Here is an 18481-nt window from a genome sequence, read left to right on the forward strand (position 1 = left end):
TAAAGGAAAAGAGGGCTTGGAATATGATATTCCAGAAGGCAAAGGAGCTAAGATTGCAACTAAGAATTACATATCCAACAAAATTGAATACTTTGGGGTGGGAAATGGACATTTAATTAAATAGAGGATTTCCAAGCATTCCTAATAAAAAGACCAGAGCTGAATAGAAAATTTTACATTCAAACAGAAGACTCAAAAAAAGCATGAAAGAGCAATCATAAGAGACAATATTAAATTGTTTGCATTCCTATATGGAAAAATGATGTATGTAACTCCTAAGGATTTTATCATTATTAGGGCAGGTAAAAGGAGTTTATATAAACAGAAGGCATGGGTGTGAATAGATTATGTTGGAATGATCTCCAAAAAAAATAAACAAACTAAAAAATAAGGGACTAAGAAAGAGGCATGCATTTCAAGAAGGCAGATGAGAGAAGTAGAATGAGGAAATTTTTCTTACGCAAGAGAGATGGGAAAGGAAAAGCTTTTATAATGGAGGGGAAAATGGGAGCATGGCAGGAAATGCTTGAACCTCTCATCGAAACTGGCACAAAGAGGGAAGAATGTACATACACACACTCAGTTGTGTATAGAAATATAACTTATTCAAGAGAAGACTACTAGGGAGGAAGGGGATAAAAGAAAATGGGGGAATGATAAAAGAAAGCAGATTAAGGGAGGCAGTAGTTAGAAGCAAAATAGACTTTTGAGAAGGGACAAAATAAAAGAGGAAGAAACAGAAGATAATGGGATGGAGGAAAATACACAGAAATTATCATTGTGAATGGGATGAACTCATCCATAAAATGGAAGCAGATAAGAAATAATAAAAAGAACCAACATTACATGAAAAAAAAACCCAAAAAACAAAATGGAAGCAGATAGCAGAATGGATTAGAAACCAGAATCCAACTAGATATTGTTTACAAGAGAGTTACTTGAAACAGAAGAACACACACAGAGTTGAAATGAAGGGTTAGGGTAGAATTTAATATGCTTCTGCTGAATCATGATCTCAGACAAAGCAAAATAAAAAATAAACCTGATTAAAAGAGATAATCAGAGAAGCTACATTATGCTAACAGGTACCATCGACAATAAAACAATATAAAAGCAAGTTAGTATGATATCATTTCTCAAATATATACCAATGGAAGTTCAAGATGACAGAGAAGAGGCAGGGACTCACCTGAATTCTCCCTAATTCCCCTCCATATACCTTTAAATAATTCCTCCAAACATATTGTGGAGTGGCAGAATCCACAAAAGAATAGGCTGAAATAATTTTCCAGCCCAAGACTACTTAGAAGGTGGGCAGGAAAAGTCTGTCACACCAGGGTGACAGTGTACTGTGGTGTGGTACAACCAAGCCATTCCAGTGCAGACCATACATCAGCAAGCCACAGGCCTTGGAGGTGTCTGAATCAGTGGTGGCTCTAGTGACTTCTGGAACTTTCAGCCCACAGATGCTAAGGGGGTCAGACAGCCAGTCAGAAGATTACAGGGATCCCTTTGCTGGAACTGGGGGCAGGAATCTGTTGCACTGTCCACATGCAGATCCAGGTCATAGTGCTGGATTGCAGTCCCAGGGTGAGGAGGAGCACTAGCACACCAGAGTTTGTGGCAACAGGGGAGCAGGGAAGTTCCAGGTCACTCACAGACCAGAGCACAGGCCAGGAGAGTAGTAAACATACCTCTTCTTAGATCATACCACCTTGGAAAAACTAAAAACTTACAGAATCCTAGAACTAGCTCTGAAAACAATTGCACAAAGAACCTAAAGCTTGGGACAGTACCCCCTTCACCCCAGGAAAATAGCTCAACTTTAACATCAGTTTAAAAGTCAAGAAATAGGCTGGGAAAATGAGCAAACAACAAAAAGATTCTAACCATAGTTGCAGTGGTTTATAGAGAAGCTCAAAACACAAACTCAGAAAAAGACAACAAAGTCAAATTTCTATATCCAAAGCATCAGGAAAAAATGTGAATTGGTCTCAGACCCAAAACAGAATCCCTGGAAGGGCCCAGAAAGGTTCTAAAAAATTAAATAATAGAAGTAGAAGAAAAAATGGGGGCAATCGAGAGTAATGCAAGAAAATCATGAAAAATGGATCAACAACTTGATAAAAAAGCCACAAAAAATAATGAAGAAATTAATACCTTAAAAAACAGAATAGGAGGGGGCAGCTAGGTGGTGCAGTGGATAGAACACCGGCCCTGGAATCAGGAGTACCTGAGTTCAAATACGACCTCAGTCACTTAACACTTACTAGCTGTGTGACCCTGGGCAAGTCACTTAACCCCAATTGCCTCACTAAAAACAACAACAACAACAACAACAACAACAACAACAACAAAAACCAGAATAGGCCAAATGATAAAAGAGGCACAAAAATCCAATTAAGAGAAGAATGCCTTAAAAAAATAGAATTGGCCAAATGAAAAAAGATGTACAAACATTCACTGAAGAAAAGAACTCATACACACACACACATACATATATATACAGATACATACATACATATACATACACACATATCTATATATAAATATCTATTTATCTATCTATCTATATATGGAGAGAGAGAGAGAATAGAATGGAGTTAAATTTAAAAAAAATACCTATTCCCCAAGTATTGATAAATGGTCAAAGGAGATGAACAGACAATTTTCAGAAAAAATCAAAGCTATCTAGAGTTATATAAAAATACTCTAAATCACTATTGATTAGAGAAATGGAAATTAAAACAACTCTGAGGTACCATCTCATACCTATCAGAAATGACAAATGCTGGAGAGGATGAGGAAAAAGTAGGAATACTAATGCATTGTTGGTGGAGTTGTGAACTGATCCTACCATTTTAGAGAATAATTCGGAACTGTACCCCAAAGGGCTATAAAACTGTGCATACCCTTAACCCAACAATAACACTTCTATTTCTGTATCCCAAAGAGGTCAAAGAAAAAGGAAAAGGTTTCATACGTATAACAATATTTATAACAACTCTGTTTATGGTAGCAAAGAATTAGAAATCAAGGGGATGCTCATCATCTGGGGAATGGCTGAACAAGTTGTGGCTTATGATTGTGATAGAGTACTGTGGTGCTAAAAGAAATTATGAAGGGGATGGTTTCAGAAAAAAAATACTGGCAAAACCTATATGCACTGATGCTAAGTGAAATGAGAAAAAACAGGAGATCATTGTGCACAGTTGTAGTTGTTGTTTGTTCTTCTTTCTCAAAGAGGACCATGATATGGGGTGATGTCATGACTTGCAGTGAATTGGATTTAAGTAAAGTAGGGCTGTGTAAGGTCACCAACCTCACTCTTTTCTCCAGAGCCATCTGGGTCCAGTAGCAAGATATATAATATCAGGATGACTAGAGATGACCCTGGATGTTTAATGCAATTGGGGTTAAGTGACTTGCCCAGCTTCACATAGCTAGTAAGTTATGCACAGTAGTGGCAATGTTATAATGATGATGAACTGTGAAAGACTTGGCTATTCTGAGCAATATAGTGATCTAAGACAATTCCAAAGGACTCATGATGGAAAAAGAGAGAACTGATGAACTCTGATTACAAATTCAAATATAATTTTCTCTCTTGATTTTTAAAAAAATATATAGCTAATATGGAAATGTTTTTGCATAATTTCACATGTATAATTGATATCATTGCCTTCTCAGTGGGTATGGGAGAGGGTGGAAGGGAAGAAGATAATTTGGAACTAAAAATTTAAAAAGAAGAGAATGTAAAAAAAGTTATGTTTAAAGTTTTAAAAGAAAAGAAAAGGAAATGAAATAAAAAAGAAAATATAAAAAACTGTACAGATGTGAGTTGTATTCCAAGCTGGTTGTTTGGAACTTCTATACTCCTTTCGTTTCTACTTGTCTCTCCCACCACCCCCTCTCCCGTTATCTTCTGTTTCTCTCTCTTTTTATCTCGTCCCTTCTCAAAAGTCTATTTTGCTTCTAACTACTGCCTCCCTTAATCTGCCCTCCTTTTTATCATCTTCCCCCTTTCCTCCCCACCCTGCCCTTTCAGGTTTTTACACACACACACACACACACACACACACACACACATACACTCACACCCTTAGATTATGAGCTCCTTGAGGGCAGGGACTATCTTATGCCTTTCTTTGTATCCCTAGTACTTAGCAGAGTGGCTAGCACATAGTAGGGACTTAATAAATGTTCATTGATTCTGACTGTGACAACTCTCCTTCACACATTCCACGGTATAGCTACACTGTATTACTGATTATTCTACATACAGAACACGCCATTTCCTTGCTTTTGCATTGGCCATCCTTCATGCCTAGAATAATCTCACCTCCCTACTTCTACCTCTTAGAATCTTTGGTTTCCTTCAAGATTCAACTCAAATGCTATCTTCTAGAATAAGAATAAGATTTTCCAAGTCCCCTGGCTGCTTGTACCTTCCCCCATAAATCTACCCAGAAGATAGAATAACAGACTTAGAGTCAGGACAATTCAAGTTCAAATATGGCCTCAGAAATTTAGTAGTGACCCTGGGCAAATCACTTAACTTCCATCTACCTTGGTTTCCTCATCAGTAAAATAAGGAATCTCTTCCTGATTATTTTACTTGTAACATACAGAAAGGTTGATTTTTGTGTTTATTTTATATCCTGATACTTTGTTTCAGTTAATTTTAATTTGAATTTCTACGGCTCTCTGAGTAAACTTGTTTCTTTGAATAATTTTGTTTCTTTTTTTTCTGTGCTTATTTCTTCAATTTCTTCATCTTGTCTTTTACATTACCTAGCATTTCTAGAATGGTAAACAATAGTAAAATAATAAAAAAAAAATAGTAAAACAATAGTGAAACTTAACATCCTTACTTTATATCTGATCCTAATGGAAGGACTACTAGCATTTCTCCATTACAGATAATGCTAGCTCTTGGCTTCAGATACTTTACAATATTAAAGAAAGGTATCTTCATTCATAAACTTTTATATCCTGTTTTTTATTTTGTTTTGTTTGTTTGTTTTTGCAGGGCAATGAGGGTTAAGTGACTTGCCCAGGGTCACACAGCTAGTAAGTGTCAAGTGTCTGAGGCCATATTTGAATTCAGGTCCTTCTGAATTCAGGGTTGGTGCTTTATCCACTGCGCCACCTAGCTGCCCCCATACACTTTTAAATATAAACAGAAAGGAGTACTATTACTTACTATTTGGGGGAGGGGCACAATGAGGATTAAATGACTTGCCCAAGGTCACACAGCTAGTAAATGTCAAGTGTCTGAGGTCAGATTTGAATTCAGGTCCTCCTGAATCCAGGGCCAGTGCTTTATCCACTGTGCCACCTAGCTACCCCCTGTCACTTTTTTTTTTCTTATTGATATGGTTGATTATGTTAATAGTTGTCCTAATGTTGAACCAGCCCTGAATTCCTGGTATAAATCCCGCCTGCTCATAGTGTATTATCCTGGTGATCACTTTCTGTAATCTCCTTGCTAATATCTTATTTAAGATTTTTGCATCAATATTCATTAGGGAAATTGGTCTATAATTTTCTTTCTCTGTTTTGGCTCTGCCTGGTTTAGGTATCAACACCATATTTGCATCATAAAAGGAATTTGGTAGAACTCCACCTATTTTTCCAAATAATTTGAATAATATTGGAATTAATTGTTCTTTAAATGTTTGGTAGAATTCACCTCTAAACCCATCTGGCTCTGGAAAGAAGTCAGGCAGAAATTAAATATCAACTACCTTTCATACTGTCTACTTAACTTCCTAATGGATACATGACCTAAGTATCATTTTCAACAAGCATTTATTAAACGCTTATTTGTGGCAAGCTCAATGCTAAGGACAGAAAACATAAAAAGGCACATAATCCCTGCCCTCTAGAAGCTCATATTCTAATGAGGGAGAAAACTTTCTATGTACCTATATAATGTGCTGTGTGTGTGTGTGTGTGTGTGTGTGTACAAAGTGTACTTGGGAGGAAATTTCAGTGGGACCACATGGGTGTAGAAGGTAGGGAAGAGACCACAATTGAATTTTGAGCTGAGTCCGGAAGGAAGCCAGGGAAATTAAGAGGCAGAGATGAGGAGGGAGAACTTTCCAGATGTAGGGAATTTTTTCTTTTTTTCTCTCTCTCTAGTGTTTATTTATTTGTTATTCTGAACTTTGTAAACATGAGCATTTCTATATACAAAGAAAGGCAGGGAGGAGGACTGCATCTGAATCCATAAATGTCTGTTTTACATATATATTTGTATTTATACATATATATATATATATATATATATTCCATTTCTTTTCTTTTTTCAGAGCATTGAGGCTCAAGTGTCTTGCCCAGGGTTGCACAGATAGTAAGTGTCAAGTGTCTGAGGCTAGATTTGAAATCAGATCCTCCTGAATCCAGGGCTGGTGCTTTATCCGCGGTGCCACCTAGCTGTTCCCTTCATTTCTTTAAAAAATTATGCTATAAGTAGAACATATTAGCTTCAATGTTGTCTTGTTTGTAGCTTCATCTTAATGTATTTCTTTTCTTTTTTGTGCTTTTAAAAAAAAAGTCAGAATAACCCTCTCCAGTGCTCCAAATCATTAATAATAAAAGCAATGCAAAATAAACTTCTGGAGTTTCACTTTAGACCCATAGATTGGTAAACATGACAAAAATGGAAATTACAGTTGTTAGAGTAGCTGTGAGAGGACAAGGAGACTCACTATTGGTGGAGAGGTAAATTGGTTTAGCCATTCTCCAAAAGCAATCTGAACTCTAGTTGCTCACTCATCTATGTCTACCATTTGACCTAGCAATAGCACTACTAGACATATACCCCCAAAAGATCAAAGACAGAGGGAAAGAATCCATATATGCATAAAAATATTTGTAGTAGTTTTTGTTGTAGCAAAGATCTAGAAACAAAATCAGGTTGCCACATGGGAAATGGTGGAACAAATTATGGCATAGGAATGTACTATTATTTCTCCTTAAGAAATGATAAAAGGTTGAACAGCTATGTGGCGCAGTGGATAACGTACTGGTCCTGGATTCAGGAGGACCTGAGTTCAAATCTAGCCCCAGACACTTGACACTTACTAGCTGTGTGACCCTGGGCAAGTCACTTAACCCTCATTGCCCTGTCAAAAAAAGAAAAGAAAAAGAAATTATAAAAGGGATGAATTAAGAGAAATTTGACAAGACAAGTAGGTAGGGAGTGATGCAGAATGCATCCAGCAAAAACAGAACAATAATAGTAAAAATGTAAGCAACCTTGAAAGACCTAACTAAATAATGTAATATTTAGTTGTGACTTCAGAAGATTGATGATGAAGCCTGCTTTCCATCTTTTTTTATAGAGATGTTATTGTTTAAAGATATAGAATGAGATACATATTTTTAGATACAACAAACATTAATTGTTTCTCTTCTCATACTTATTTCTTATAAGGGAAGGCTTTTATTTGCAATGGGAGAAAATTGTAGTAGGGAGTCAGAATGATGGTAGTGATAGTGATACTAAAAAAACACAATAAAGAAAATAATTTCAATGAAACAACAGAAAAATACACAGAAGAATATAGAGAAGAAGGTCAGATGGGGATACAAACAAGCAGGATGTTTATATTACCATGGTGTTAAATTTAATGTATACAATCATTCTGTTTCATATATAATCCATTTATTCTGTTTTTTTCATATTGTAAAGTTCATATATGCTCATATTTAAGTTCATAATAGGGTCAAGAAGACCTGGGTTCAAGACTGACACATACTGGTTGTGTGGGCAACTTGCTTAACCCCCTAGTCTTCCAGGTATCTCTTTAAGACTGTAAGTTACATGGAAGGTGCTGCCCTGTTCTGGTAGAATGAAACTATAGCTCTAATTCCCCTAAGTAAAAAATAATTAAAAAAAAACCATTAAGTCCTGGAATCTGGATTCATGTCTTTTGACCCATATTATCTCAGTCTTTCCACTGCCTACACTACAGCTTATTTTCTCCAAGAACCATAAGATTTTTTTCCCAGTAAAGAGGTTGAAGGATTATGAGAGTTTGTAGATGTGAAATAAACAGTTAAATATTGGCATTCTGGTTGTGTTCTTACTTCAGTGACTCTGAATTATTCATAAAACACTATATTCAGGTAGCACAGAATCACATTGTGCAAATATGAAAACTGTCAGAGGGCTTGAATAGTTTGGGGGAGGGGAAGAGGTAGAATTGAAGAATTTTGTGCATGGTTGAGATACTCCTTATGGCCCTGCTGCTCTGATTCCAAGGGCTTGTGCATTAGCATAGAGTGAAATTGCAGGATTTTTTAAAGCAGGGTACAGTACTAGACAAAAAAGTGTCTTAAACCATGTGTTACTCAATTAAACATTTATTATGTGCTTCTCCTGTACCTTGGCTGGCACTATGAAAAATCCTAGCAACACAGAAAAAACAAAAGTAGTCCCTGTCCTCAAGGAGCTTAAATTCTAATAGGGGAGAGAGTATAACATAAATACAAGTTAATAAAGAATAGGTATGTGGTGGTGGTAATAGTAGTTGTAGTGGTGGTGGTGGTGGTAGTCATAGTAGCAATTAGCATTTATATAGTGCTTTAAAGTTTGCAAAATGGGGGCAGCTAGGTGGCGCAGTGGAGAAAGCACCAGTCCTGGATTCAGGAGGACCTGAGTTCAAATATGGCCTCAGACACTTGACACTTACTAGCTGTGTGACCCTGGGCAAGTCACTTAACCCTCATTGTGCTTCTCTCTCTCTCATATATATATATAAATAATTAATATATATTAATAAATATTATATATAATTATTAATTATATTATATTATATGTATTATATATAATTATTAATATGTATTATATATAATTAATATATATTAATAAAAACAGTTTGTAAAACATTCTACAAATGGCAGCCTTGGGAGGAAGATGCTATTATTATATGCTATATTAGGAAGATCCTTATTTTACTGATGAGGAAACCAAGGTAGATGGAAGTTAAGTGATTTGCCCAGGGTCACTACTAAATTTCTGAGGCCATATTTGAACTTGAGTTGTCCTGACTCTAAGTCTGTTATTCTATCCACTGAGCCACATAGCTGCTTCTAGGTAGATTTATGGGGGAAGGTACAAGCAGCCAGGGGACTTGGAAAATCTTATTCTTATTCTAGAAGATAGCATTTGAGTTGAATCTTGAAGGAAACCGAAGATTCTAAGAGGTAGAAGTAGGGAGGTGAGATTATTCTAGGCATGAAGGATGGCCAACGCAAAATCAAGGAAATGGCGTGTTCTGTATGTAGAATAATCAGTAATCCAGTGTAGCTATACCGTGGAATGTGTGAAGGAGAGTTGTCGCAGTCAGAATCAATGAACATTTATTAAGTACCTACTATGTGCTAGCCACTCTGCTAAGTACTAAGGATACAAAGAAAGGCATAAGATAGTCCCTGCCCTCAAGGAGCTCATAATCTAAGGGTGTGAGTGTGTGTGTGTGTGTGTGTGTGTGTGTGTAAAAACCTGAAAGGGTGGGGTGGGGAATAAGGGTACTCAGTTCAGGGTCATGGCAAAGTCTATATGAGTTACAGAATTGATTTCATTTTGTAGAATGATGAGTTTCAAGAAGAATTCAAGAAGTCCATGAGAGCAGCCAGGTGGGAATTGAAAATTCCCTGGATGCCATTTTTAAATGGCAGAGGATCTGAGAGGAGCTGCCAGATGTCCACCCTGCCTCTACCCCTCTCCAGCCATGGGGAGGGGCCTCAGAGGGTGCTGAGGAAATGTGAATTTCAAATTTGATTCCATGTTGCAGAATGATGAGTTTCTGGAGATAATGAAGTCCAAGAGAGCAGCCAGGTGGGAAATGAGTAATGCATAAGAAGAGTGGAACAGTAATACCAAATAGGGGAATTTATATTTGATCTTAGAGGAAATAGTGAGCTATTGATGTTTATTTAGAGGATGACATTGGCAGACACATGGCAGTTACATGGAGGACATATTGGAGTTGGGAGAGACAAGGTAGGAAGACAAATTAAGAATCAGTTGTAGTAGTTCAGATAAAAGGTGGTAGATGTGAGAATGGAGAGAAGAGGTCATAAATGAAAGGTGTAGAGATATGAAAGGACAATTGCACATACGGGGTAAGTGCAAGGGAGGTGTCAAGTTTGATCCTGAGATGATGAACCTAGGTGACTGAATTTATTGTGGTGTCATTGGAAGTAATAGGGAAGTTCAGCAGAGATTTGAGTTTAGCAATAAAGACAATGGCTTCCGTTTTGGACATGATGAGTTTGAGATACCTATGGAACTTCTAGTTTGAAATATCTAATAGGTAGTTGGAAAATGTAGAATTAGAGCTCAGGTGAGAGACTAGAATGGGATATACAGATCTGGGAGTTAGAAATGGAAGAGACCTAGATGAGGAAACTAAAGCTCAGAGGTAAAGTAGATTACCCAAGGTCATACAGATATTAAGTGTCAGGTGCAAGATTTGAACCCAGGTTTGCTAGCTGTGTAACCCTGGGCAAATCATTAAACACGATTGGCCTCAGTTCCTCATCTATAAAAAGGAGATGGAGAAACTGGCAAACCATTCTGGTATCTCTGCTAAGAAAATCCCAAATGGAATAATGAAGAGTTGGACATGAATAGGTTTAAAAGAGAGTGAGACAAGAGCGGGTTTAGAAGAGAGGGAGGGGAGAAGTAGAGGTGCCAAGTGAATTAAAGCTAGTAGATAGAGGTAGAATCTAGTGAGAGTTTTTTTTTTTAATGATGGTGGAGACTTGGATGTGTTTATAGGCAGCAGGGAAAGAACTGGTAGATAGGAAGAAATTCAAAATTAGAAAGAGGGAAGGATATGAAATGATAAAAGGAGAAATCTGTAGAAGACAGAGGGGAGGTCAAAGGTACATGAAGAGGGGCAGCTAGATGGCGCAGTGGATAGAGCACTGGGCCTGGATTCAGGAGGACCTGAGTTCAAATGTGGCTTCAGATACTTGACACTTACTAGCTGTGTGACCCTGGTCAAGTCAACTAACCCCAATTGCCTCACCAAAAACAAAGCATGGGGCAGCTAGGTGGTGCAGTGGATGAGCACTGGCCCTGGATTCAGGAGGACCTGAGTTCAAATCCGGCCTCAGACACTTAACACTTACTAGCCGTGTGACCCTGGGCAAGTCACTTAACCCCAATTGCCTCACCAAAATAAAAAAAACCCAAAACCAAACAACCAAAAAAACCAAACAACAACAACAAAAAAACCAAAAAACCCAAAACAAAACAAAAAAAGGTACATGAAGGACTGGTTGGCATTGGTAAGAAGAAGAATCATTTTCTTCATTAGAGGCTAGAGGAGGAAAGGAATAGTGGAGAATGATGTCAGAGGGATATGAGAGATGAAGAGGGGAGAAGAAGGAGTTTTTTCACATGGCCTCAATTATTATTATTATTTTTTGTGAAGAAGGAGGCATGGTCATGAGAGGTAGGGGAAGGATGGTGTGGGCAGCTTGGTGTGAGAAGGTTTGAAATGGTTTCTTTGGTGAGCAGGTTAGAGAATTGAATAGGGTCAAGAGTAGAAGGATTGAGATGAGGTAACACATTTGTACTGGTCCCAGTCAGCATGATTGTGTGTGTTTTTCCAGCTCTACTGAACAGCCCGTGAGTAGGAGCAGAGGATGGGGATGGTGGAAGTAATCCAGAGTTGGGGTTTACATAAAGAGTTTTTCATAAAACTGCTGGAACATGTGCCTGACAAAGGAATAGCAGGAATTCCTTGGCCAGGGGCAAGGGGGGGAAGAGGGGAGCGGGAAGCTATTAAATACTCTCAGACTCGGTAGTTGTGTTGTTTATTTTTGCTGAATTGCATTTTTTTATTCCTTGTTCTTTGTCAAAAGGGCTAGTTTGTTGGGTCAGTCGGGAGGTGTTTCATATTTACATTTGAAGGTGATATTTTAAAAATAAAAAAGTTCTGTTAGAAGGAACAAAGTCTGTTCTGTCTTCTCCTATAGTTTACTTATAATTTATGTATAAACTCCTGCTCGTATAGTTTATGTATTATACCTTACAACCCAAGCTTTTAAATCTTTTTGTGAAAGATACCACTGCATACATTTTAAAACATTCTTAAGGAGGGCAGCTTTGAAGAAAGAAAGTTCTCACCCCATCTTGAGCTCCGACAATCTTACCTACAACACTGATAAGTCAGAAGATGGGACAGGAGAACTTTAAATCAAACATCTTTTCCAGAGCTACATGGGAAAGATTAGACTAAGTGGCCTCATTTAATAGCATGAAATATAATTTAAGGGGGAAGCTAGGTGGAACAGTGGATAAAGCACTGGCCCTGGAGTCAGGAGGACCTGAGTTCAAATCCGGCCTCAGACACTTGACACTATCTGTGTGACCCTGGGCAAGTCACTTAATCCTAGTTCCCTCACCAAAAAAGAAAAAAAAAGAAAAAGTGTAGAAATTTGTAGAAACTTAAAAAGTTTCCCCATTCCTTGCATTAAACTGAGCCTATTTTATACCAAGTGGTCTTGAAGCCACTCACTTGGGTTCCCAAACCATAGCTGTGTCTAAGAAAACAGGATAGAAGTAGTAAAGAGTAGATAGAACTCTGGACTTGGAGACAGAAGACCTTGGTTTGATTTCCACCTTAGACACCCACTAACTGTGTGAATCTGGGCAAGTCACTTAAACTCTGCTGAGCCTCAGTTTCCTCATCTCATGACTCAGTAGCCTCAAATGTCTCTTCCACCTCCATATCTATGATCCTGGGGGCCTATGAAATTAGCTTTCCTCTTTAGAATACCATTATCCCCCCATCACATCCTTTGTGTTGGAAACAATGTAATGATGGCTTTTATTTCATTCACTCGTTTTTTTGAATGTCTGCTATATGCTATATGCAAGATATAAATGTACCACTGGAACCATCCTTCATTTCTCATGATTCCTTAGTGTTGGTAGTTGTTAAAAGGTCATTTCAATTAGGGCTAATTTTCTTGTCCAGAAAAGTAATGGAAAGTGCATTCCTAGCCCTATTTCCCCCTAATTCTCTTAATTAATCTGAGCATTTTTCTTTTCTCTGCCTCCATAGCCTCTTCCGGAGAAATTTGTGGTAAAAGGAGTTGTGGATCGCTTTTCTGAAGAGTTTGTAGAGACTAGGAGAAAAGCTTTGGATAAATTCTTAAAAAGAATTGCAGATCATCCAGTGCTCTCCTTCAACGAACACTTTAATGTTTTCCTTACAGCCAAGGTAAGGCCAGAGTTTTTGTCTGTATCTCCTCCCATTCTTTCAAATTCATGCCCAGGTAATTGATAAAGATCAACTGACTTATCTTCGATGACTGACCTCCTTAGTGACCCACCAGATTTACATTTTCTCTTTGGCATTTAACTTTCCCTCAGAGGTGCTTATAAATTGCAGGTCCCTAAGAAACCTTACTGTGTAAGGAGGAGAAGACAGAGAGGTTCACATTTCCCAACAGCAGGGATTAGTATGTTTTTAAAAGGGTGATAGACACAGGAGATATCATGGTCACACTGACTAGGGCTGGTGCACTCCTGCATCCCTCATAATATGGGGCGTTGTTTCAGGAAAAGCACAAAGCTACTTGGGTCCAGATGTGTACAGTAACCTTGTGGGACTCAGATGTTTCCTGGATATTTACCAGAAAAAATTGTAGAGATGCTTTCCAATGTTGTCTCCAAACTCAGATTTTTGGAGCTTATACTGTAGCCTAATAGTTTTCCCTGTGCCCACCAGTTTCAGAATTGCCCTGAAGCATTGGGTGGCAGGGAATCATCTGTGTATTAGACAGCTTTGTTGAACAGCTTCACGCCATTGGGTCTATGGAAACGGTGTAATTTGTGCCCAGGATTTCCAGCATATGTCTAATTCTGCCAATTTTCCTTTAGACCAGTCTGGTTTTTTGTAGCCTTCATACATATTATTCTCCCTGAATAGGGCCAGAAAGCTAATGATTCCATGTTGACAGTCCTGAAGTTGTCAAGGGGATTTCCTTTCTAGTTTTCCCTGAAGAGATGCCAAAGACAAAGCTATTTGCCTCTCACAGTGTCTATTGATTTTAGTGGTTTCAGAGAGGGTGTTTTCCACTTTGACTTGAAACTGAAACTGTATAGCCCTACAATTTAGTGTTAGCCTGGAAATTTCATTAGCTGGTGTCAAGCCTTGTACTTTTATCAAATCTATTTGCTCATCTAACATATTTTCACAAGGACTACAAGGGAAATTTATCTCCCTCTTTTTCTGATCCCTTGTTCCTGCAGAATTCACTCTTACCTTCTACTTGTTAGCAATTTAATGATTAATGATAAAATCATCTTACACATTTATTATGTGAGGCTAAAGTATTTTCGAAACTTTGTTTAATGCAAAGAAGAGAATGTTAAGGTTCTTATGCTAGCTGACCAGAGACCTTGATTTTGATGGAGATGTAGCCCTTCTATGCATTGCCTGGGAAATGTATACGTCCTCTCAGGTTTCACATTATCTTTTTTTTTTTTTAAGTGAGATTTTCCTTTTTATTGGCACATCTCAGCCTTGACAATGGATAGTTCTATACTTGTTTGTCTTCCTTCCTTTTTTTTTTTTTTTTGGGCAGGGCAATGAGGGTTAAGTGACTTGCCCAGGGTCACACAGCTAGTAAGTGTCAAGTATCTGAGGCCAGATTTGAACTCAGGTTCTCCTGAATCCAGGGCCAGTGCTTTATCCACTGCACCACCTAGCTGCCCCCTTCCTTTTTTTTTTTTTTAAAGATTCTGTTTTCTTTATTCTTTGCTAATTTTTTAACATTTATCTTTTAAAATTTTGAATTCCACATTCTCTCCCTCCCCCAGCCACTGAGAAGGCAAGCAGTATGATCTCTGTTTTACTTGTTTCATGTACTCCTTGAGGCAGAGAGGACCTCATCTAGTTCAACCCCTGCCTAGAACACAAATCCTCTCGACAAACATCCTGAAAAAAGGTTTTGCTTGAACTCTAGTGGTACCCCATTCTTGAGTAGCTCTAATAAGTTAAGAAATTCTTCCTTATGTTGAGATAAACTATGCTGTCCATTCACTTCTAGCCCTTTGGTCCCGGTTCTGTCTTTTGGGATAGAACATAATGACTCATCCTTTTCCATCCAACCTGACTTTCCATCCTCATTGGCTATTTACTTTCCTCCCCACACCTTTGACCTACCTGCATTGTCCTTGTTTCTTTTTCTCACTCATAACTGTCTCTGTGCCTTTGCACTGCCTGACCCCCCTTACCCTGAATCTACTCTCTTCTTACCTGTTCCTCAAGAGTTCTCTTTCTTTAAGACAGAACTTAACCCCCCTGTTCTGCATGAAGCTTCTCCTATTCCCCACAACTGCTAGTGCCCTTCTTCTCAAATTGTGGTTGTGATTGTGGTTGTGGTTGTGTGTGTGTGTGTGTGTGTGTATGTGTGCATGTGCATTTAGAGTGCCTGGCATCTTTGATAAAGCCCATTGGGAGTTAAGTGGAGCTATTTGACCATGCCTTTAAACTCAAAACACTCTGGCTCTCACTGATTGGCCAATAATAGGTCCTAGCTTCACTTACTCATTATTTTGGTTTGGATGCCTCAGAGTTAGTGTAAATAGCAGTTGTTTCTGTTCTTGCCCAAAACTCTGAAGGTCTTCCCCACCCTGATTGATTCTCTTATGAAGGCAAATTAGACTATCTTTTACCTCAGTTTTTACTTAACCTTTATCTTCTCAGATAAACTGAGCCCTGGGAAGGATCTTCTCTTAAAAAGGCCAAGGTCTCCCACTGCATCCTGGGCCATCGACAGTCGGCCCAACTTATGTCTTGCCGCTGCACTCTGATGAACTTGGAGAAGAGAGTGGGGCTGATGACTTTGCACAGTCTTGCCTCACTTAAATCCAATTCAGTTTCACATCAAGATGTCACCCTCTGATGACATTGATAATCTTTGAGAATGAAGAACAAACAACAACAGAATGCCTGGCATGTAGTAAATGATTAATAAACAATTTTGGTTTATTGATGTATTGATATTTGATAGCTATTCAGAAATTCAGCAGCCATCATTTCCTTTTCTGCAGACTAAGCATCTGTAATTCCTAAGGGAATGTGTTCATTAGCAGTTACAATACAAATGGAACAGAGGAAGTGTTTTAGTTGCAGTTAGTGCCTCTGGCTTGGCTCTAAAATGCCCACTTGGTTTTCTGAATCTGAATGGCTCCCTCCCTCTTCCCAAGTAATTAATTAATTAAATTCCCTTATGTTTTCTCTTGTCAGGATTTGAATGCCTACAAAAAACAAGGAATGGCATTACTTTCCAAGGTTGGGGAGTCTGTCAAGTATGTCACTGGAGGCTATAAGCTGAGAAGTCGACCGCTAGAATTTGCAGCTATGGGTGAATACTTAGATACGTTTGCCCTAAAACTTGGAACCATTGATCGAATAGCTCAGAGGATCATCAAGGAAGAAGTAGGTAAGTTGTGCTCCTTCCAGGTCAGCCTCCCAGCTCCTGTATTTGTATGAGAGGCTTGTGTGTGAGCTGGGCTTGCAAAATTAAGCAATGCCAATGTGTTCTCTTGCTCGAGGCAAGCCCACACAGTAGGCTTGACATTTACTTAATGTTAAAAAGGGTTACAAATTTTACTTCTCATTAAAAAAAAGAGATGGGGGGGGCAGCTAGGTGTCGCAGTGGGTAAAGCACCAGCCCTGGATTTAGGAGGACCTGAGTTCAAATCCAGCCTCAGACACTTGACACTAGCTGTGTAACCCTGGGCAAGTCGCTTAACCCTCATTGCCCTGCAAGAGAGAGAGAGAGAGAGAGAGAGAGAGAGAGAGAGAGAGAGAGAGAGAGAGGGAGAGGGAGGGAGGGGGAGGGAGGGAGAGAGAGAGAGATGGATCTAAGACTTAATTGGTGAAGTCACATTCTAAAGGAGCATCTTGTACATGCTTCATTCTGATAACTTGAGCTTTTCCCACAACAGATAATGGGGATTTAAAAAAATTAAGCAGTTATGACTATTGGAATGGGCCTTTTGGAAATTTCCCCACTTCATATTAACACAAAATGAATGATCGTGACCATGGTATGGCTTTGGTATTGGACTTTAGCAGTCAGTTATACAAATTTTTGGAGTTCTCAGAAATAGGAAGACCTAGTCCACTATCTGATGCCCCACCATTTCCTACTAAACACATGGGTGGAAAGCAAAGTCATGTTATTTTTTCATTATAAGTGACAAGCCATCCATTCAGTGACTGGGAAGAGAGATGGACTTCAGGTGAAGACATTGTCCTATCTTGGTTCTGTGACCTTGGGGAAACTCATTTCACTTCTCAGTTTTTTCATCTGTAAAAATGACATGGGTGGATAAGATGCTTTCTAAAGTGTACAGCACTGCTAACATACTATGATTGGAAGATTTTTTTTATGTGTCATTAAAAGAAAAAAAAGAAAACTTTTCTTGCCTGTTATGAATAGGTACTAGATAAATATTAGGTGTGGCTATTTCTTCTTCTTCTTCTTCTTCTTCTTCTTCTTCTTCTTCTTCTCTCTTTCTCATTTTTTTCTCAATTACATGTAAAAACATTTCCTAACATTCATTTTTTTCAAATTTTGAGTTCCAAATGATTTCCCTCCCTCCTTTCCCTACCACCTCCTTGAGAAGGCAAGTAATTCGATATAGATTATACAAAATATATTTCCATATTAGCCACATTGCAAAAGAAAACGGACCCCTCAAAAAAAGAAAGAAAGTTGAAAAAGTATGCTTCAATCTGTAGTTCTTTCTCTTGAGGTGGCTAGCATTTTTTCATCATAATTCCTTTGGATATGTCTTGGATAATTGTATTGCTCAAAATAGATAAAACATTCACAGTTGATCATCATATAATACTGCTGTTTCCGTATACAGTATTCATGTTCTTCCCAGCTCACTTTGTATTAGTTCATTTAAGTCTTCCCAGGTTTTTCTGAAACCATCCTGTTCATCATTTCTTCCAGTACAGTAGTACTCCATCACAATCATATACCACAACTTGTTCAGCCATTCCCCAACTGATGGGCATCCCCTTGATTTCCAATTCTTTGTCACCACAAAAAAGAGATGCCATAAATATTTTTGTACATATATGTTCTTTTCCTTTTTCTTTGACCTTTTTTGGGATACAGACCTAGTTGGGCCTGCACAGTTTGATAGCCCTATGGGCACAGTTCCAAATTCCTCTCCAGAATGGTTAGATGAGTTCACGAGTGAGTGGCTATTTCTTTTTTTTTGTTTGTTTTTTGTTTTTTGTTTTTTTTTTTTAGTGAGGCAATTGCAGTTAAGTGACTTGCCCAGAGTCACACAGCTAGTAAGTGTTAAGTGTCTGAGGCCAGATTTGAACTCAGGTACTCCTGACTCCAGGGCCGGTGCTCTATCCACTGCGCCACCCAGCTGCCCCTGTGAGTGGCTATTTCTAACTGCTTA

The 18481-nt window shown here is 38.4% G+C and overlaps 1 protein-coding gene across 1 annotated transcript in view; it reads left to right on the top strand.

Annotated features, from left to right (window-relative positions):
- SNX30 (sorting nexin family member 30) overlaps positions 1 to 18481 on the top strand; it is a 194781-nt gene that overhangs the window by 123388 nt on the left and 52912 nt on the right. Inside the window, exons 4-5 of the mRNA XM_043973479.1 lie at positions 13098 to 13256; positions 16293 to 16488. Coding sequence (XP_043829414.1) covers positions 13098 to 13256; positions 16293 to 16488 — 355 coding nt within the window. The remainder of the gene's footprint in view (positions 1 to 13097; positions 13257 to 16292; positions 16489 to 18481) is intronic.

This window comes from Dromiciops gliroides, chromosome 1 (assembly GCF_019393635.1).
Source record: "Dromiciops gliroides isolate mDroGli1 chromosome 1, mDroGli1.pri, whole genome shotgun sequence".
In the NCBI taxonomy this organism is placed as follows: domain Eukaryota; kingdom Metazoa; phylum Chordata; class Mammalia; order Microbiotheria; family Microbiotheriidae; genus Dromiciops; species Dromiciops gliroides.